The 18,380-nt window shown below is 37.4% G+C and overlaps 1 protein-coding gene across 2 annotated transcripts; it reads right to left on the minus strand.

Moving 5' to 3' along the window:
* Positions 1 to 312: 312 nt before the first annotated feature.
* Positions 313 to 14,576, minus strand: prmt8b (protein arginine methyltransferase 8b). Of its 2 annotated transcripts, none has more exons than XM_004083165.5 (11): positions 14,131 to 14,576; positions 13,807 to 13,942; positions 13,092 to 13,316; positions 11,898 to 12,053; positions 9,238 to 9,301; positions 8,564 to 8,706; positions 8,204 to 8,291; positions 6,718 to 6,833; positions 5,243 to 5,393; positions 3,377 to 3,498; positions 313 to 2,131 (listed from the first exon to the last, which is right to left on the minus strand). In XM_004083165.5, exons 2-11 carry the CDS (start codon positions 13,873 to 13,875, stop codon positions 2,048 to 2,050), a joined length of 1,218 nt encoding a protein of 405 aa, XP_004083213.1. In that variant the 5' UTR covers positions 13,876 to 13,942; positions 14,131 to 14,576; the 3' UTR covers positions 313 to 2,047. The 2 variants fall into 2 exon arrangements, with proteins under 2 accessions (XP_004083213.1, XP_011489450.1); XM_011491148.4 differs by having other exon boundaries at positions 1,795 to 2,131; positions 5,243 to 5,330; positions 14,131 to 14,545.
* Positions 14,577 to 18,380: the final 3,804 nt, after the last annotated feature.

Genomic DNA, 18,380 nt, shown 5'->3' on the forward strand with positions numbered 1-18,380 from the left:
ATGTCTTTCATTTAAAGCTCAAGATAACCCACAATTGCAACACAGGGAAATCAATAAGCTAACAAATACCCTGAAAGCTGCTTTTTTTCATATGCAAAGACTGAATACTTCTGAACATTGTTAAATAGTAAAAAAAAAAAATGTTGTCTTGAAGAAACATAGAACATTAAAATTAAGGCCCAGTAGGGGTTTAAAACCTAAATAATAATAAATGAATGGATAAGTTATTTTTCACTTGAGAGAAACAGATTTCCCCGTGAATCTATTCATTTTTTCCTCTGTTGGCTCCAGACGAAACACACAATTTGGAAATTTTTACCATTACAGTTATCAATTTCTTTATTTTCATTTGTTGCAATGACATGGTAACAGTTAAACTGCTTTTATTTTCTTTTGCATTTCCTAATAATAAAGCTTAAACATTTCCACAGGAGAAAAATCAAGATCATGTAGGACGTTACATTCAAGGATGTGCACCTGTCCATCATTTGATGGCACTATTGCTGAGAAGATACTTGCTTGTTTGGATCACACCGGCCACTGTCGGACTGCATCACACGATTCACTGCATCACCGGTAATCTGCTAAACAGAATGGCACTAAACCATCCACACAATATTCAACGTTCCCTACACTTTAACCTGCCTAAAAATTATACTTAAGTGATATGTTTATTTTTTACAAGTGCATTTCAATGTATTAGAATATTTTCAACATGTTTTATTTTTCTCAGTAATTTAGTTTAAAATAAAAAACAAACATGACATATTGATGCATTACATATAGATTGATAAATTGCTGGTGTTTTATTTATTTTATTTAGATTAATAGAAAATTAAAACTCTGTAAAGCTGAATGAGAAGCAGCAAGGGCAGGAAAAAAGGACACTGACCTTTGAGGACTGAAATTCAAGGGGACCTGGCTGCAGACATTAACCATGAGTTGCTTCATGGTCTTATCCCCCCTCCCCTCCTATTATCACCCTCCTACCCCCCCCTCTCTCTAACTTCCCTCTCTCTTCTTCCCTTCTTTCCTTTTCCGTCCGGTCCAACACCCAAGATTATCAAACATGGTTGAAATTAATAAAGGTTGGCCTCAATTACAAAAGGGGTTTATTCAGACATACCTCTGGTTTGTATGAAGATTAATAACCACTATTGTTAAAGTAAAATATGTCCAAGAGCAAGAGGCCCTCAGCTCTCATCTGCCTGCCCAGCTGTTGGACAGGACAAGTTAAAAAAAAAAAAACATGAGTTGTATAGGATAGAGTCGCTGTGCTGCGTATGCAAAGTTGAGCACCATATTGGAAAGGACAAGGTGCTGGGCTCACTGCTGTGCTACAACTGCTCAAACAGAACTGGAAAAAGAAGGATGTGACTTTTCACAAGTAAATGAGTGCTGTCCACTATTAAAGGAGAACCAACAGAGTCAATGGTAGAGAGAAGACCTGGCACTATTTCCAGGTTTTCTGACAGAACCGCCTATCTTTTTTTTTTTTTTTTTGGAGGATGACTCTAGTATTTGGATGTGAGTTCAACCTTAGATCAGACGAGACGACCTGCTGAATTTACGCGGATTACTAAGCAGAGGAAAAGAAACTAACCAGGACTCCCTCAGTAGCAGTGAGTAAAAAGGGAAGACCCCCAGCGCCAAATCCCCATCTGACGGAGGGATGAGGGACATGTGTTATTTTAACTGGTGACTCTAACAGTTATGGATTTTCCTAATTTAAGCTTTAATGAAAGGTTTTCTACAATTCTCAACACCATCTTGTCTGCAGCCAGGTCTCTCTGCCTGTAATGATTCCATTTAAATATAGGAGTTTTTGTTTTTAAACTAAATAACTGAGATAAAACTTTTTGGATAGATTTTGTAAATTGTTGAGACGCACTTGTAAATCCATCTTGATCAAATTGCTGTCTTGTACCATAATAGAAATGCATCAGAGTGCTCACTCGAAGCCCCTCGCCCATCTTTCTAACTGTTTGTCATTTGTTAGAGGGGCGGGGGCTCAGAGTTGGGTCGCTTCTTGGCTTTTCGTTTGCTTTCAGCGCATTTTATAATCATGGGAAATGGCAGCTTCACATAGTTGTCCTTTAAAGTCCAGCTCCAACGTGAACTCAAGGTCGCGCTGTGAAAAATGGAAATAGAACGGAAGTAAAAAGACTGAGATCAACATTGTAGATCAACATTATTGTTAAACTAGACATAAAATGTCATTTCAGATTATCATGTAGGCTACGTCTAGAAACATTTGGAAATTATGCAATTGACAAATATTTAAAATCAAGGTAATGTGCAGGTTAAGCAACCAAAACTCAAATATCCAAAGAGAACACAAAAATGCAAGTACGAGGAACTCTTTGCTTATGAGAACATAACTTACTAATTAAAAAAACAAGTATTAAAATACACATTTTTGGCTTTTATTCCTTTTTATTCTCAGTTTTGTTTTTATTTTATTTTTTTATGTTTTAAAGCTTAAATTTGAGATAATAGGCTTCAGAGGAGCTGCTATTGAAGTAAATATTTGCTTTAATTGCTGCAGTAAAGAGTTTTAGTTTAGTTTAATTACATATTAGAAATGATAGAATAAACATTACAATTCAGTCCAATGGTATTTTCTTTACTATAAATGTAAAAAATAATAATAAATAATGTTAATAATACAAATTAGAAAGAAGTACAATGTGAAGCACAAACATATGGAGTCCTATACTGTACATAATTAAATAAATAAATATTTAATTAAATAAATAAATATGACCTCATGCAAATACACAATCAACCAATAAATCTCTCATAAATATATAAAAAGATCATGAAATGGTGAAAAACCTGCACACAGATTTAAAATTATTTAAAATTAATTATTTAAATTATTATTTTTATATATTTATGAGAGATTTATTGGTTGATTGTGTATTTGCATGAGGTCATATTTATTTATTTAATTAAATATTTATTTATTTAATTATGAACAGTATAGGACTCCATACAAACAACATGAATGGGGATTTACAACTACTCTGCCACAAATGCTTGAGAATTCATCCCAAAAGTTTTTAATTATTGAATTTAAATTTTTGCTTTCAATGAAGTGGAATAAAGGTTGGGAAGCCTAAATAAAATATCATCTTATGTGGAAAGATAAACTTATTTTTTAAAGATGTTCTCTTCCTATCCTTGACATTTCTTTCTGCATTTTAAAATGCATTTCAAAGAGCTTTAAAAAAAAAACAAAGCAACTAATGTTTAAAAAAGAGTCAATGTAGTATTTTTTACTGGGTATTTCATAAAAATAGTGTTTTCATTTGTAATCTGAATCGTCTGAATCAAACCAGTGTTTTTTGTAATCTGAACTCTTGAGTCTTACCACATTCTTCTCATTGGGCCTGACAGACAGGCTACCAAATATCTCCTCTCCTTTTTTGACTGTCAAGTAGTCCTCCAAATAAAAAACAGTCTGTTTCCAGTGTGTGCTGGGAGCATCTGGAGCTGAGGACAGGGGGAGAGCAGAGAAATAAAATTAAAAAAAAAAGAAATGGGATGATGGAAACAGGAAGAGGTGAGACAGGAAAAGAGCACAGGTGAAATGAGGTTAAAAGGGAATGGGGTGAAATAGAAGGAAGGAACAAGAAGAAGAAGAAGTAAATGGAGTTTGTGAAATATGTCCTGTACGTTTCTGGTGGGCCCTAAACTGTCTAAGATATGTAAACATGGAAGGAATACAAAAGTAAACTGGCAGAGATCCAGGCATCCAAATGGAAGGAATACAGAGGCAGATAGGCGAGAGAGCTCCTTCAGTGATGCTCTGCCTCGGGCCAACACACACATCCAAACATAGAACCTCCTCTACACAACATTATGTAAGCAGTGGATGGATGGTGGAATGTATTAGCACAGGTTTATGTAACTGCTTGCGTTGAATGGTGGTTTTACTGGCACAAAAACAGTTGGGATCACGCATTATCAGAAAAATGTTGTAAAAAAAGAAAAAAAAATCTAATTTGGGATGTTTAACGCCCACATAGCTGCAGAATGGACAGGAATGTGAAGTTGGCAAACGCCCGCTTCAGAATACTGTAAAAACATCAAAGAATTTCACTTTTTGGAAAAGTAAAGTCAATTAGTTCTAAAATATTTTTTTATTTTAGTGAAATCTTCAGTCTCTTACATTGAGTTTGTTGGTTTTATTACATAAGTACTAAGAAATATTTAAAGACCCACTCCAATCATCTTTTTCAAAGCATTCCCAGTGTTCTCTTGCTGTTTTTAGCCATTATCCAAAAACCTCTGTTGTTTTCTAGGACATAGTTTCTGCAGAGCAGCAGAAGTTCATTAGAAATCACTGTTTATACTCTCTCCCACTAGCTTACAGCCCGTCATGCTACGTACACACGGGGCATGGGATGCGTGTTCACGGACGCGCTGACAGCTTACATTTGGAAAAGTCTTGGTGCAAAATGTCTAAGTGGTGCAAATCCAGACTTTCTGTCACTTCTCTATTCCAACATATGAAAGTCAAATTCCGTCCGGACACAAACGAATTAATAATTTCTCCTTCGTGACTGATTTTCAAACGAATGGCCCTTCCGTGTTTTGAAAAGGTCTCTCGAATATAGTAATATTCAGAAACGTAGATTTAAGCCTTGTTTTCTTTTTATCCTCCATCTTCAGAAAAGTGCCAAAGTGCCCCGTGTTATAAAAACACCAAAAACACAATTTTATTCAGAGTTTGTCTTTTCATCTCTAAATTATCTGATCAGATGTTTACCTTATGAGAGACTTCTGGGAAGACTAATCAGTTCTATTGCAGTAGTTTTAAGTAATCTATTAGCTGGACAAATTGTCATACTAGAATTTTCTAAATATTAAAAATGTGGAAACTGATCCTAAGATTTCTGTGCCTGAAATTGCTGTTTTTTTTTATTTCACTTGATTCTGTCAACTTAAAAACACCAACTCTTCCTCTGTGTTGAGTACAAGGCCAAAATTCTACCAACAGCCATAATTTATTACTATCTAAGAGATAACTTAATGCTTGAATGCAGTTTGCTCCCACATCTCTAAATGCTACAATGAAACCCGTCTGCTGCTTCAACAAGGCAGACATATTGTATTGTGACTGTCTTGTTGCGTAATGTGTGATCAGTTTGGGTCCAGAAAACTGACTCTTATTCAGTTCTTAGACAAAAAAACAAAAAAAAAGATAAGAAAAAAATGGAGGGAGACGCCTCACCTGTGGAGAAGCCGGTCTTTTTGTGGCATTTGGTGAACTCTATGTTGAAATAAGTGACTAAAGCGTGGACGTAATGGTTGCGCTGGATCTGCAGACAGAAGGCTGAGGTAAAGGACAGGTCTTCTGGCTTCACAGTGTAGATGTCCACCTCCTAAAAAATTAAAAGAATATACCCAAGTAGGGCTTTTTTTTTTTTTCACAGAAATGCAGGGACAGAAACCTGCCGCCACAAAATTGCCATCTCTTGCAAATGCACTGCATGTCTGTGCCAAAGTCTTTTGATTAATTACCCCAGTCATTGTCCATGTGAGAGTATTTTTGTGTGAAAGCCCACAGGTTGAGTCACGGCTGGCAAGCGAAGCCTGCTAACAGTACACATGCTGTGTGGGTGTCCTCCTTCAGTCTTCTAGGGAGGGACGGTTCCTGTGTGTGTGTGTGCCACATGAAGCACCGTCTCATGAATACAGCGTCGCAGATGAGCATGACATTTTTTTTTTTTTTTACCCTCTGGGCATCTGGGAAACCAAAATAGCAGGAAGGGGCAGGTGTGAGCACATTTACTCAACAACCTGTTCATCTTGGCTGACCACGCAGCGCTAGCACGATAGGCCTGTATCTTATGTGGCAAATTGTGGCAAATCAAAGTTAAAAAGAAAACATTTAGAATGTGAGGGATGAATGACACTTTGATTTAAGAAGTGGCTGGCAACAGGGGACATGAGTGACCCCTTAACAGAGTCAAGAGGAATGGGAAGTGAGAATTCATTTTCAGACAGGATGTCAACAGCTAACTGATTAGCCGCCCTTCAACCTAATCTATGAATTACCTTTCTTAACACTACTACTGACTACTGAAGTGATGGAAAAACCAATTCATTGTGAGCTACGACTCAAAGCCTGCTCCCGAGTGAAATGGAATCGGACCTCCCTGTTTGTTAAGACCGGTGAGGCCTGGCATTGTTAAAAGCCGCGATCGAAGCAGACGAAGGGAGGAAAAACGAGTGATTACAAGGAGACGAAAAGTTATAGAGAGATAGAGAAATGGCAGCATCAGATAATCGAAATGGAAAGAAGCGTTTCATACACTCGAGAGAGGGGCATTGAAAGTAATGACAAAAAGGTAGAGGAGATGAACAAAAACAGCCATCACCTCTGCCAGTGCTCTCATTCGCTGTTCATTTGTGACATGAAAGAAAAGCCACCGTTGTATCCTCAAGCATGGAAATAGAGCTGCAGTCTATTACAGCCCACCACAAACCTCTATTATGTGCTAGAATATAGTCTCAGCAGATAGTAAATGTACAGCACTGCTGGAAATGCTCGGTGTTCCTAAATTGTTGGAGAATTCATGATTATTTTTGGAGCAACACCATAAAAGTTTCTCAGTAGATGAAGGATTCTAGCTGGCTGGGAAGAAGAAAAAAAAAGACGTGACAACCACCCTCATGTCGGGGAAAAAATAAACTTAGACCAACCTTAAGAAGGCAAGAGTTAGTCACCACCTGCTTGTGGTCAACCACGTCCACCAGAGGCTCTTTGATGGCGATGTTGCGAATGCAGCTCATGTCAAAGCCATACACGTTCTCCCACCCTGCAAACATGCCAACGTCAATCAAAATATAAATTTGTTGTAGAATTTTCAGATATTTACAAAGAAAGTGCCAAGTTGTAGGGAGTGATAACCAAAGATGCCACAATTCATTTTCACCATGATTTGAAAATAAATCAACCGTTTACTTAGCTTTTAATAAATAAAGTGTAATAAAATAAAGCAATAAAATTAAATACTTCTTTAATTTTGACACTTATAATGCAAATTTACTAGCTTGCAGTAGGAATACAACCTTTTTCCGCACAATTCTGTTCAATAGTGTAACACTGTTCAGTTTTAAACCAAGACTAGTGGGATCCACAGTATTGACAGATGAGGTCCTACCCTGCTTAGACAGTATTAGTTCTCTGTAGAAAAATCAAATTTTCTCTAAAATAACTTTAAGCAAAACAATGAAGAAATCTTTTGAAGCTGGAAATTTCCGTTTGGTTGGACTCAATTTTTAGGGGATTTATGTGAAAGAATGTCCTCCTCTGGCCCTGTTTGAGTTGTAATAAAACTCAGAAAGCCACCTGTGTGGCGATAGAAAACTTTGACCCAGATTCAATGCCAAATACAAGACCGATTTACACCTTTAATTTTAATACTTTGATGTGGATTACTAAGTTAAGAACAGAACTCCCACTGTGACAGCTATTAAAACACATGCAGAGAGTTAAGAAGAATATTACATTTTGTTAAGGCATTTTCTATCAGCGTTTTTTTAAAGACCCAATAGTGGTTCTATTTGTATTAATTGTTTCCTTTAACTTCTTAAGGATTATGAGAACATTGGAATGACGAAAATGTGTTTTATGAACTCTTTGTTATGAATTCTACAAAAAGAAATAGTAAATGTCACTTTCATATTGTTTAGAAATAAAAAAAACGATATGGTTGGGTAACATATGGTTAGTGAATATAGCAAATAATTAATGACATTTCAAATAAAAACTGCAAAAGGGACAAAAATGTTTACATGTGAGGAATTTGACAGAGATCTGATCTGTGTGTTCTGCATATCAGGAATTTTGTCACAAGGAAAGCAAATTTTCCCAGAAAAGCCCTTTGGGGTCCCCTTTACAGCTCTTGTCATTGAAAACAACCCTATGGGTATTTTATTAGGCAGGACTTTTTTCCCCCCTAGATTTTATATTTTTAAATCTTAAAAAACAATGTTTTGTTTTCCTCTTAAATCGCTTCAATTTCAAAATACTTGTCCTTTTTAAAAGGAAATAACGAAAAAAAATCACTTTACTTTTAATGCTTACTCTCTAATGTTTCAGAATATGACAAAATGGTTCACCTTAACAATTGGCTTACAGAGACAGAGCTAAAAAAAAACAAAAAAATTATGAATAATTACTAACAATGAATCTTAAAGTCCTTGTACTGCCTGTCTTCGATGGCTACCACATAGAGAGCAGCTCTGTCAGGAAACATCAGGCCTCCAGGTTTCTGGAAACAAAAAGAATGTTAGGTGCACAATGTACACACAGCATCATCTCTACACTTCACTAATGAGGAGGAACACAGGGGGGTGTAGACACAACGGGTTTAAAGCCTCATTGATGCCAAAAAAATGAAATAATCTGATAATTAGCTTTCAATCTTGTTATATAATCCTAACCCTTTAATCTCTCTGTAGTCTGTAATTATGTCAGACATGTTAAAGATCCCCTCATTGAAGACTGAAAAACAATCTTCTGGCCTCCAGCGGCCCCTCGTACCAGCCACTTGTCCCTGGCAAAGATGACGGTGTTCAGCATGGACTCATAGAACAGACAGTAGCCCATCCACTCGGAGATGATGATGTCCACCTTCTCCACTGGCAGCTCCACCTCTTCCACCTTGCCCTTGAAGATGGTGATGGCTGTGATAGACACAAAACAGCAGAAAATAATTTTGTTTTTCACTTTCATACATGTATTTTTGATGTCGTGTTTTCTGAGTCTTATTTTTCTGTAATAATAAATTTCTTCAGATAATTATTAATATTTATAAACTATGGTTGTTATTAAGTTGAGTTCTGTAGGTAACAGGTAAAACTACAGTTAAAAATCACATTTTCAATGTAAAATATTAAAACAAATCCTGTCTGAAGTCACACTTTTGAAGGACCAACTCTCTGTACTCCATGTGTCAGTTTCAGGGTGGTATTCCACAAAGGAAGTCTGCCACGCTGGAGGAATTTAGATTGATGGCTAAGATGATGATTATTTGACTTTAGAAACGAGCTGCCAGTTAACCAGCACAGCCGTGACCAACACTGACATGCGTGACCATAATAGTGGAAGTATGCAGATTTTCCACGCTCCTCCTAACCCTGATGTCACTGCACGCTTCTGCATTTAGACAGACCCACGTAAATACTGGGAAATGAGAAATGGTGAACCCAACTCACCATTGTGCATGTGGTTTGACTTGATTATCTTCTCTGAGTATTCAGATATACTCGAGCATTCAATCTGTACGCACAAAGACAACATATTGGATGAGAACTTAAGAAGTAGTTTCACACAATGCATCACATATAGGATGTTGTTGTTTTTTAATTGCAACTTTAAAAAGAGAAAAATGGAGAAACACATGTGCAGCAAAGACGTTATTGACCACTTTTCCCCCCTTTTTTGAGGATTTATTCACATAAACTACTCTAATTCCATACCTGGGATAACTATTATCTATCTATACTGTAATATGATAAATGCAACTGATACGTTTATGAAAAGATCCTTGATTTGTCATATTTCTTTCAAAGGTGAGAAAAATGCAATTACCGGTATGTGTTTTACCTTCACTGTGGTATATGCTGTGGTAGATATCTGGGAAGTTAATAGTTATATCAGTCTTTACCTCTAAAATATAACCTTTTTTATTTTTATTTTGTATATTTGCACCCAACAAATGTTCAAAATCCCCCTAAATTAATTTGACATTACTTACATTAGTCATTAATATTTAGACACTTTGTACCTATGTTCAGAATCAAACAAAAATGAGCTCTTAGTCAAAGAAAAAAAAGCAAGACATAAAAGCATTAAGGTGAAGTCTTTTTAAATATATATATATATATATATATATATATATATATATATATATATATATATATATATATATATATATATATATATATATATATATATATATATATATATATATATATATATATACACACACACAGTACAGACCAAAAGTTTGGACAAACCTCATACAAAGAGTTTTCTTTATTTTCATGACTATGAAAATTGTAGATGAAGGCATAAAAACTATAAATTAACTCATGTTAAATTATATACATAACAAAAAAGTGTGAAACAACTGAAAATATGTCATATTCTAGGTTCTTCATAGTAGCCACCTTTTGCTTTGATTACTGCTTTGCACATTCTTTGCGTTCTCTTGATGAGCTTTAAGAGGAGTTCCCAGAGATGCTTAGCACTTGTTGACCCTTTTTTCTTCACTCTGCGGTCCAGCTCACCCCAAATCATCTCAAGGTCATTTGGCGCAGCACCCCATCACTCTCCTTCTTGGTCAAATAGCCCTTACACAGCCTGGAGGTGTGTTTGGGGTCATTGTCCTGTTGAAAAATAAATGATGGTCCAACTAAACACAAAGCGGATGGAATAGCATGCCGCTGCAAGATGCTGTGGTAGCTATGCTGGTACAGTATGCCTTCAATTTTGACTAAATCCCAAACAGTGTCACCAGCAAAGCACCCCCACACCATCACACCTCCCCTCCCTCCTCCATGCTTCACGTTGGGAACCAGGCATGTAGAGTCCATCCGTTCACCTTTTCTGCGTTGCACAAAGACAAGGTGGTTGGAACCAAAAATCTCCAATTTGGACTCATCAGACCAAAGCCCAGATTTCCACTGGTCTAATGTCCATTCCTTGTGTTCTTTAGCCCAAACAAGTCTCTTCTGCTTGTTGCCTTTCTGTAGCAGTGGTTTCCTAGCAGATATTCTACCATGAAGGCCTGATTCACACAGTCTCCTTTGAACAGTTGTTGTAGAGATGTGTCTGCTGTTAGAACTCTGTGTGCCATTGACCTGCTCTCTAATCTGAGCTGCTGTTAACCTGCCATTTCTGAGACTGGAGACTTGGATGAATTTATCCTCCACAGCAGAGGTGACTCTTGGTCTTCCTTTCCTGGGGCGGTCTGCATGTGAGCCAGTTTCTTTGTAGTGCTTCATGGTTTTTGTGACTGCACTTGGGGACACTTTCAAAGTTTTCCTAATTTTTCGGACTAACTGACCTTCATTTCTTAAAGTAATGATGGCCACCCGTTTATCTGTGCTTAGCTGCTTTTTTTAACACAAATTCTAACAGTCTATTCAGTCAGACTATCAGCTGTGTATCCGCCTGACTTCTGCACAACACAACTGATGGTCCCAGCCCCATTTATAAGGCAAGAAATCACACTTATTAAACCTGACAGGGCACACCATTTCAGGTGACTTTGAAGCTCATCAAGAGAATGCCAAGAGTGCGCAAAGCAGTAATCAAATCAAAAGGTGGCTACTATGAAGAACCTACAATATGACATATTTTTGGTTGTTTCACTCTTTTTTTATGTAAATAATTCCACATATCTTAATTTTGATGCCTACAGTGTGACTCTACAATTTTCCTTGTCATGAAAATAAAGAAAACTCTTTGAATGAGAAGGTGTGTCTTAATTTTTGGTCTGTACTGTATATATACATTTTTTTTAATCTTCATTTGGTGTTTGATAGACTAATCCTGTTTACCTAGTGCTGTTATATAATTCCAGTTTTCATAAACAATTAAATCTACACTAACATATTTTCTTCTTGCTTTTTTAAAATCTTTGTACTACTTTATTTTACTGTAATCATAACATTTAAATTGATTTTTTGCTGGCACTCGACAGTAATGCAAGTATTCTGATAAAACGTGTCAATTTTTTCAATAACAACAGCAATGCAAAAAAAAAGATTTCTGTTTTATTCTGTCTTTAGTAGAAACAAAAACAACCCAGACAGCTGCCACATAAGAGCATCTGTTTGCGGACTGAGGGTGCACCTATTTGTCTCACCCCATACACGTGTTTGGCACCAGCATTGGCTGCGAACATGGAGAGGATGCCTGTACCACTGCCAACATCCAGGACGATTTTATCTTTGAACACGTGCTTGTTGTGGTACATGGCGTTCCGGTACGTCAGCGTCCGCACCTCGTCTTTTAACATCTCCTGCATCAAAGACACAATCTTTAGAGCTATGAAACATAAAAAAGAGGAAAATCAATTGTATTTTTAAAACGTGACAAAGCAAATTCAAATGTAGTAAGCACAATTTTCACAATATGATGAGGTAGAAAAGGCAGAATTTAGGTCAAAAGCTCGAGTCAGAGAAGAGAAGCTTCTTGAAATAGACAAGAAATAGACAAAGCCTTTGGGAACCACCTGATATTCATTTCCCTTAACCCAATCACACATCCCACTTTCTCTCCATCTCGCCTTGAACTCTTAAAGCAGGACACTCTTTTGTCTGCAAGCTGACAAAAAGCTGACCCACATGCTAAACATGGATACAACTTAAAAAAAAAAAGAAAGCTCTTTGTGTTCCCAAACTTTTCCACCATCTTGCCCTCACAAGAAGGTCATTAGTTAGGCTAAAGCATCCGCAGTTCACTGCAGTTGTTTGTAAGATGGTGACCGAGATAGTTTTCATTGATGTAAGCTAATAATGGCTCATTATTGAGCCTCTGGGGGTGCTTTTTCATTTTAAAAAAATGTAGAACGGTGTCCTTTTTGTGGGCCACATTTCATTAAGATAGACAATCAGTCTCAATATTCCCTTGGGAACTACTAAAATATATATTTTGAAATTGTGTAGGCGGACAAAAGCTTTTAATTTGAAAGAATAAACTCTTAAAGTTTTTTTCTTTTTCTTTTTTTTGGAGAGATTGAAATATTTTGATATATCTTGGGATATTTACAATTAAATTTGGTTGTGTCTAAAAGGTTTTAACAAAAATCTTTCTTGCATTTTGCTAATACACATTGTTTTCTTGGTTTTGTTTGTTACTAAATTAATATTAAAGACAATTTTAAAAAATTAATTGTAGTAATAAAACATTGGTCTCAGTAGAAATCGTGAATTAAAATCAGCAGAGAAAATCATGCTGTTACGGTTCAAAGTTCTTGGCAGAATTAGCAGGAGACATCTGGCATCATTCTTTTATTCTGATCATACCAAACCTCCTGCTGGGAGCCTAATCTGCCTACCTCGTGTATGCCAAAGTGAGCATAGGAGTCAAAGTAGTAGTCCCGTGATGTCATTTCCTCAGGGCTGATGAACTTGGCAATCTTGCCTCGGCTGGGACAGGTGGCCAGAGCTCCTACATGAGGTGTGTGGGGGATACAGGGCACGTGGTGGGTAGTAGGCACTGGTTTAGGCATTAAGGGAGGCTGAGCAGACTGGGAAGCGGGAGACATGACAGGCTGTTGCCTCTGTGAAGAAGGAACAGGGAAAGAAGAACTTAAATAATTAATATATAGAGAGAAGATTAATAGAATAAATGAAGTATATAATGTCCACACTAGTTTTTGACATGTCAGACTGCAAATGGTGAGAATCTATGAAGACTATTCCCCAAGAGAGGCACGTTCGGATTCAGCACCAAGGACAGCGGACAAAAATAGCACTGCACATCCATGCATCTGCATTTTTTTAAGTCCAAATGCCTTTTTTCTAGAAACATAGCATCCTATCTGCCACTATAATAATACCAGCAAGCTATTTTATTGCAGACTCAGCCGCAACATCTGCAGGACACTGAGAAACATACTTTGCTTTAAGCCCGACTTCCACAAACTAAAAACCAATGATGAGGGGAAAAAGATGTACATCAAACATATAGAGTCTTTTCAGAAGAAGTGATAACGCACTAAGTGTCCTGGATCCGCTTTTACCGGCTACAGGACACCACAAGGTCCCTACCTCCGAGCTGTCCGCGTCCGCCATCTTCCGCCGAAGCAGCAAACACCGCGACGAATGCCGGAGTCCCATCAGAGCCGACGAGATTTAGGTAGCAACTCTTTCAAGTGTGCGGAAGCTACACGATCCAACCGACAATCTGCAGGGGGGGGGGGGGGGGGGGGGGGGTCAGAATTCCTTTAAATTTATAATAATAATAAACCCCAGTCAGAAAACTTTGGTGAGAACCGCAGGTTTGGGGGATTAAAAAATAAGTTGTGATATAAATCATGCAAACGTTCAGGAATCCGCACGGGAACAAGGTGATCCGGGTTGGAGGTTCGATACCTGCAGAACACTCGGTTCATCCATTAACAGCCGCTTTTATTGTGGAGGTCCATCTAGGCAACCATACCCGCCGGAGAGGATGCAAAGTGTCACAAATCTCCCACCGACCAAAGAAGGCTTCCAGAAACAAAACTCCCCCAACTGTTGTATCTTCCTCGACATCTTCAGCGCGCGGAAAGACGCGGCGTACCACAGCAGCGGCGCGCAAAAAGTCGCCCAATTTCCATCTATGCGCGCAACGCAGTCTTCTTCAAGCACGTTTGAAGCGGTTTCCCTGAGTGAAAGTTTAATCGGATTCCAACTATGGAGCACCTGGTTTGTGGTAATAGGTTCCTAATTTTTTTAAAAAATCCGCCAGAAAAATAATATTGTCTTGTAAAGACAGGTGCGCCCCCCCTGCCAGACTTTCTCACACAGAGAACGAGCCCACACGCTCTCTAGAAAGCGGTATGTGCTGCCCATCCACCCCCTTATATAACACAGGTAACCCCCACCTTCTATTTCTGCATTACTTGTCTGCACATTAAACTCAAAACACGTTGCTCCGTTCTGATTTTGATCAACTACTGGAGACTGTAATCTGAAAAAGGAGAAATCCCATGTAAAAGTCGTTGTAAATTGTATTTTTATTTAAGTGAAAACCTTTAAGGAAGCTGTCAAGTTGAGAAAATTCTCATTTCTAAAGCCTCAAAACTCAAGCAGCTTTCTTGGCATCTCATTAACACTCTTAATATGGAATAAACATCTTTTTGTTGGCAGCCAGTTTTAAAAATGTCTACAGAAACTGCAGATAACATGCATCTATTTTGTTTTCCCCTCATCCTCCAAACCCTGTGTTTGAACTTACCAATTTACACATTCAGCAATGTATAAACAGGTTGTGAATGTTTAAAACTGCAAACAAGGCAGAGCTGCAGGGCTTTTTTTAATCCTGAAAGGAGTGTTTATGTAATTCCTCTGATTTCTTGTGTCAAATCAAAAATGCACAGAGAGACGCAGCAATAGCGTCAGCACATAGCAGATCGTGTCATTAGTCTAGATCAAAGTCTCATTAGAAAAAGCAGAGTATAGTCTTGCTGGGCAAGCTAAAATGTGCGCATGAAATAAACCCATTTATTCCTATAAATTAAATTGATGATGTGTTAAAGGATGAAATGATGCATTGCCCTTAGCAAGAATCTCTGTTTCATGAAAAGATGTACATCTCACATTTGGAGTAAAACATCTACTGTTTCTATAAAAGAATGTGTCATTGAAGAATGTTTTTAGATCAGAGTTGATGAAAGGAACTCCTTTCCATTGTTTGAACCATTTACTGTGACTTCTTTGCTCCTGTGGTGAAGCTTTGCCTTTTGATTACTGCACTTGTGGATCCATAGAGTTCAAGGTGATTGGCCATTTTCTCCCCTGTTCAAGCGCATCCCCCCTATAATCACTGCCCCTCTTTTCTTTTAGGTCACAGATTGCTGCTATTACTGCAGCGAACAGTGAATTCTCTGACATTTTCCATCAACCTAAGTTGGGGTGACTCTAAATTTCTGTTTCCTTTTTCCACCTGATTACCCAGCTGGCTCTCACCTGCTGTAAAAGATCAAGAAAGAAGAGGCACTGCAGACTTCAGGTATGGTGGTGCATTCAAAATTCCTCTGAGTTTAAACCTGCACATGATTGACAGCACACACTGACACCTTTCTTTAAAGTATATCTTTTTTCCTAACTTTATCATGGATTTTTTCTTGTCTTTCGGATCTACTTTTGTTCTAGGTTAACCAAAGACAATAAAAACGGTGAAAACGCACCATGTTTCAGTTACGGTTCGGGTTAAGCTTCATCTCTGGTGCCTAAAAACATCAACCCACTCAACACGTTTGTGCATCCACTTTATCACACGCTTACAAATCAGTGTGGGGGCAGAAGAACATGGGCAGGAGTCAGAAGCGAAAGCGGTGGCAAGGCTATTACTCAATGACTTGCAAGCTATGCAGTTGTTTTCATGATCGAAGATCTAAAGCTAGAAAAAATAATTGAAAATCCAACATGTTGCCCACAGAAAAACGCACTGGGATGAAATTCCAGCTATTGCCAGATGTGAAAACAAATTAGCTTTACTTATTTTGTTTCAGATTCTTTAAAAATGAAGAAATGTCTCATTATTTGCATACAGAGTTCTCTGAAATTGTAAAGCAAAATCTGTTTTTATTAGGTTTCCATTGTATCCTACACTTTTTAAGAACTTTTTAAGAAATAATTTTCCTAAAAAAACTACAGACCACGGATAAAGAAAACATTAATCATATCAATAAATTGATGATATTCATTTCAAAATAGGAAATAAATTAATTGTCTAAATTGCATGTGTTTACATAATTGACATTTGTCAGAATAACAATTCTTGCTGTGCTGCCTTTTCTTAACATGTTCTTGCTGATACTACATTTTACTATATTGTAAGCCATTCAAGTTACAAACTGGCCAATCAGATGCTTTAATTAAAGCATGTGGTCTCATCATGTCCAACATTTGAAACTGTTGATTTATAGATTCTCCAGATGGGGTGTGGCCTTTCAACAAGCTCACTCCTGAGTGGTTGCCATAGAAATGATGAATCAGACCGACTCATACTAGTCACTGCTTACCGAGACCGAGTTTGTACGGCTCCAAGATGGCGGCATTCATATGATGAAAAAATTGGCGACTTAATTGACTACATTTTATTGGAGCTGGAAGTAAGTCATTTTCTACGAGTGAAACTTGGTAAAGTTCTCATATACAGACATTGGTTTACATATGATGCAATACAAACAAAGCTAATTTGCCTCATCTAATCATGTCTTACCTCTGTCTTTAAAAAAAAACACATTTTAATCAAGTACAAGTTCTATTATTTAGTAAAAGTGGAATTAAAGTTACCTTATTTTAATAGGACCCAATGTTTTCTAATTTGATGTTTACTTTCTTTTGACTCTGTGCTGCAGAACTCCTTGGTAACATCTGCTGTGAAAACCAAGACTGCCTTTGAGGAAGTCTGTGGCGTTTACAAAATCCAGGTAAGCATGACCACAAGAGGTCAGGCAAAACAAGCAATGGGAGTGACCCATGCATTAATACTTCCTAAAAGTGTAAATTTTCTATTCAAATAAAGTATTTTAGTCTCAGAAAATAACATTTTAAGGGGCCTTACTTGTCTCTTTTAACGGTTTACTGAGTTAAGCACAGTTATACAAGAGAAGCAGACATCCAGACATTGAAATTCACACAGAAAATGTCTGAGAATTGAGACAAAACACTAAGACAACAGAAACCATTGTGTCTATGTTGATGTAAACAACTCCTAAAGGATCATATCACCAATGCACATTGCTTCTTTTCCATTATGTTGTTAGTTTCCTGCATGTTTTGTCGTGCCTTAACCAGCCTCTGTGTGAATAAGATTAAACCAGATTAACATGCAAACAACAAAAGCACATGCACACTGTCAGAATTAGAAATCAAAAATAAAAAAACAAAAAGAAAGTGTCAGTTTCATAGTAACCTGGTATCGTATGCTACCTTGTGTTGTGTTTCAAGAACTAAAACACCAACATATTCTACAATCCCAACCATAAAACAATAGTTTGTTGGTATTTTGTGCTCTGACTGGAGAATGTTTAGATCTATTAAGGGATATTAAGCCTAATGGATGGCATCCTTTGCTAATGTTGTTTTGGTAGACTGCCGCCAGTCCAGGTGACTGCAGATGACTGGATTTTTCATTTGGTCCTAATAGTTTGTTTATTGAATTAGCAGAGTTGGAAAAAGAAGAAAAATGTACTTAAGAGGTCTGTTTTCATCGAAGAGGAAGTGATGAAGGAATGAAGGTCATTAGGATATGAAGGAATCACAGAGCACAACGGCTGGATGGGATGAAAGACAATAAACAGGGAATTATAGAAAATTTTAAGATCATTCATATTTCAACTCCTCTTCCTAGTTTCCTTTTCATCATATCAAATTTTTCATTTACCCTGTAAAGCAACCTTAGATCATGCAAAAATGTTACTTGCCTGTAAACAGCTTTTTTTAATTTTACCCCCCCCCCCATCCTTGTTTCTCTACGGTCTATTTGCTGAGTGAGAACCCCTTCAGAGAGGCATTTGGTTACACAGTAACCAGGGTTTTGCTGTTAAAGGCCCAATGGCATTTGACAGATGTCCCAGGACGAAGCTCCTTCTTCCTCCACAGCGTTGCGTTTACTAAATGTCGGAAATGTG

This window comes from Oryzias latipes, chromosome 23 (genome assembly GCF_053564925.1).
Source record: "Oryzias latipes strain Hd-rR chromosome 23, Olatipes_Hd-rR_3.1".
NCBI classification, from domain to species: Eukaryota; Metazoa; Chordata; class Actinopteri; order Beloniformes; family Adrianichthyidae; genus Oryzias; species Oryzias latipes.

What these genes read in the sequence shown, in the direction of transcription:
- prmt8b (XM_004083165.5), bottom strand. Translation starts at nt 13,875, where the DNA reads ATGGGACTCCGGCATTCGTCGCGGTGTTTGCTGCTTCGGCGGAAGATG. An exon ending in TTGCCAGGGACAAGTGGCTG is followed by an intron (nt 8,292 to 8,563) that starts GTACGAGGGGCC and finishes TTTTGTTTCCAG; the next exon opens with AAACCTGGAGGCCTGATGTT. An exon ending in GGCCCAATGAGAAGAATGTG is followed by an intron (nt 2,132 to 3,376) that starts GTAAGACTCAAG and finishes CATTTTTCACAG; the next exon opens with CGCGACCTTGAGTTCACGTT.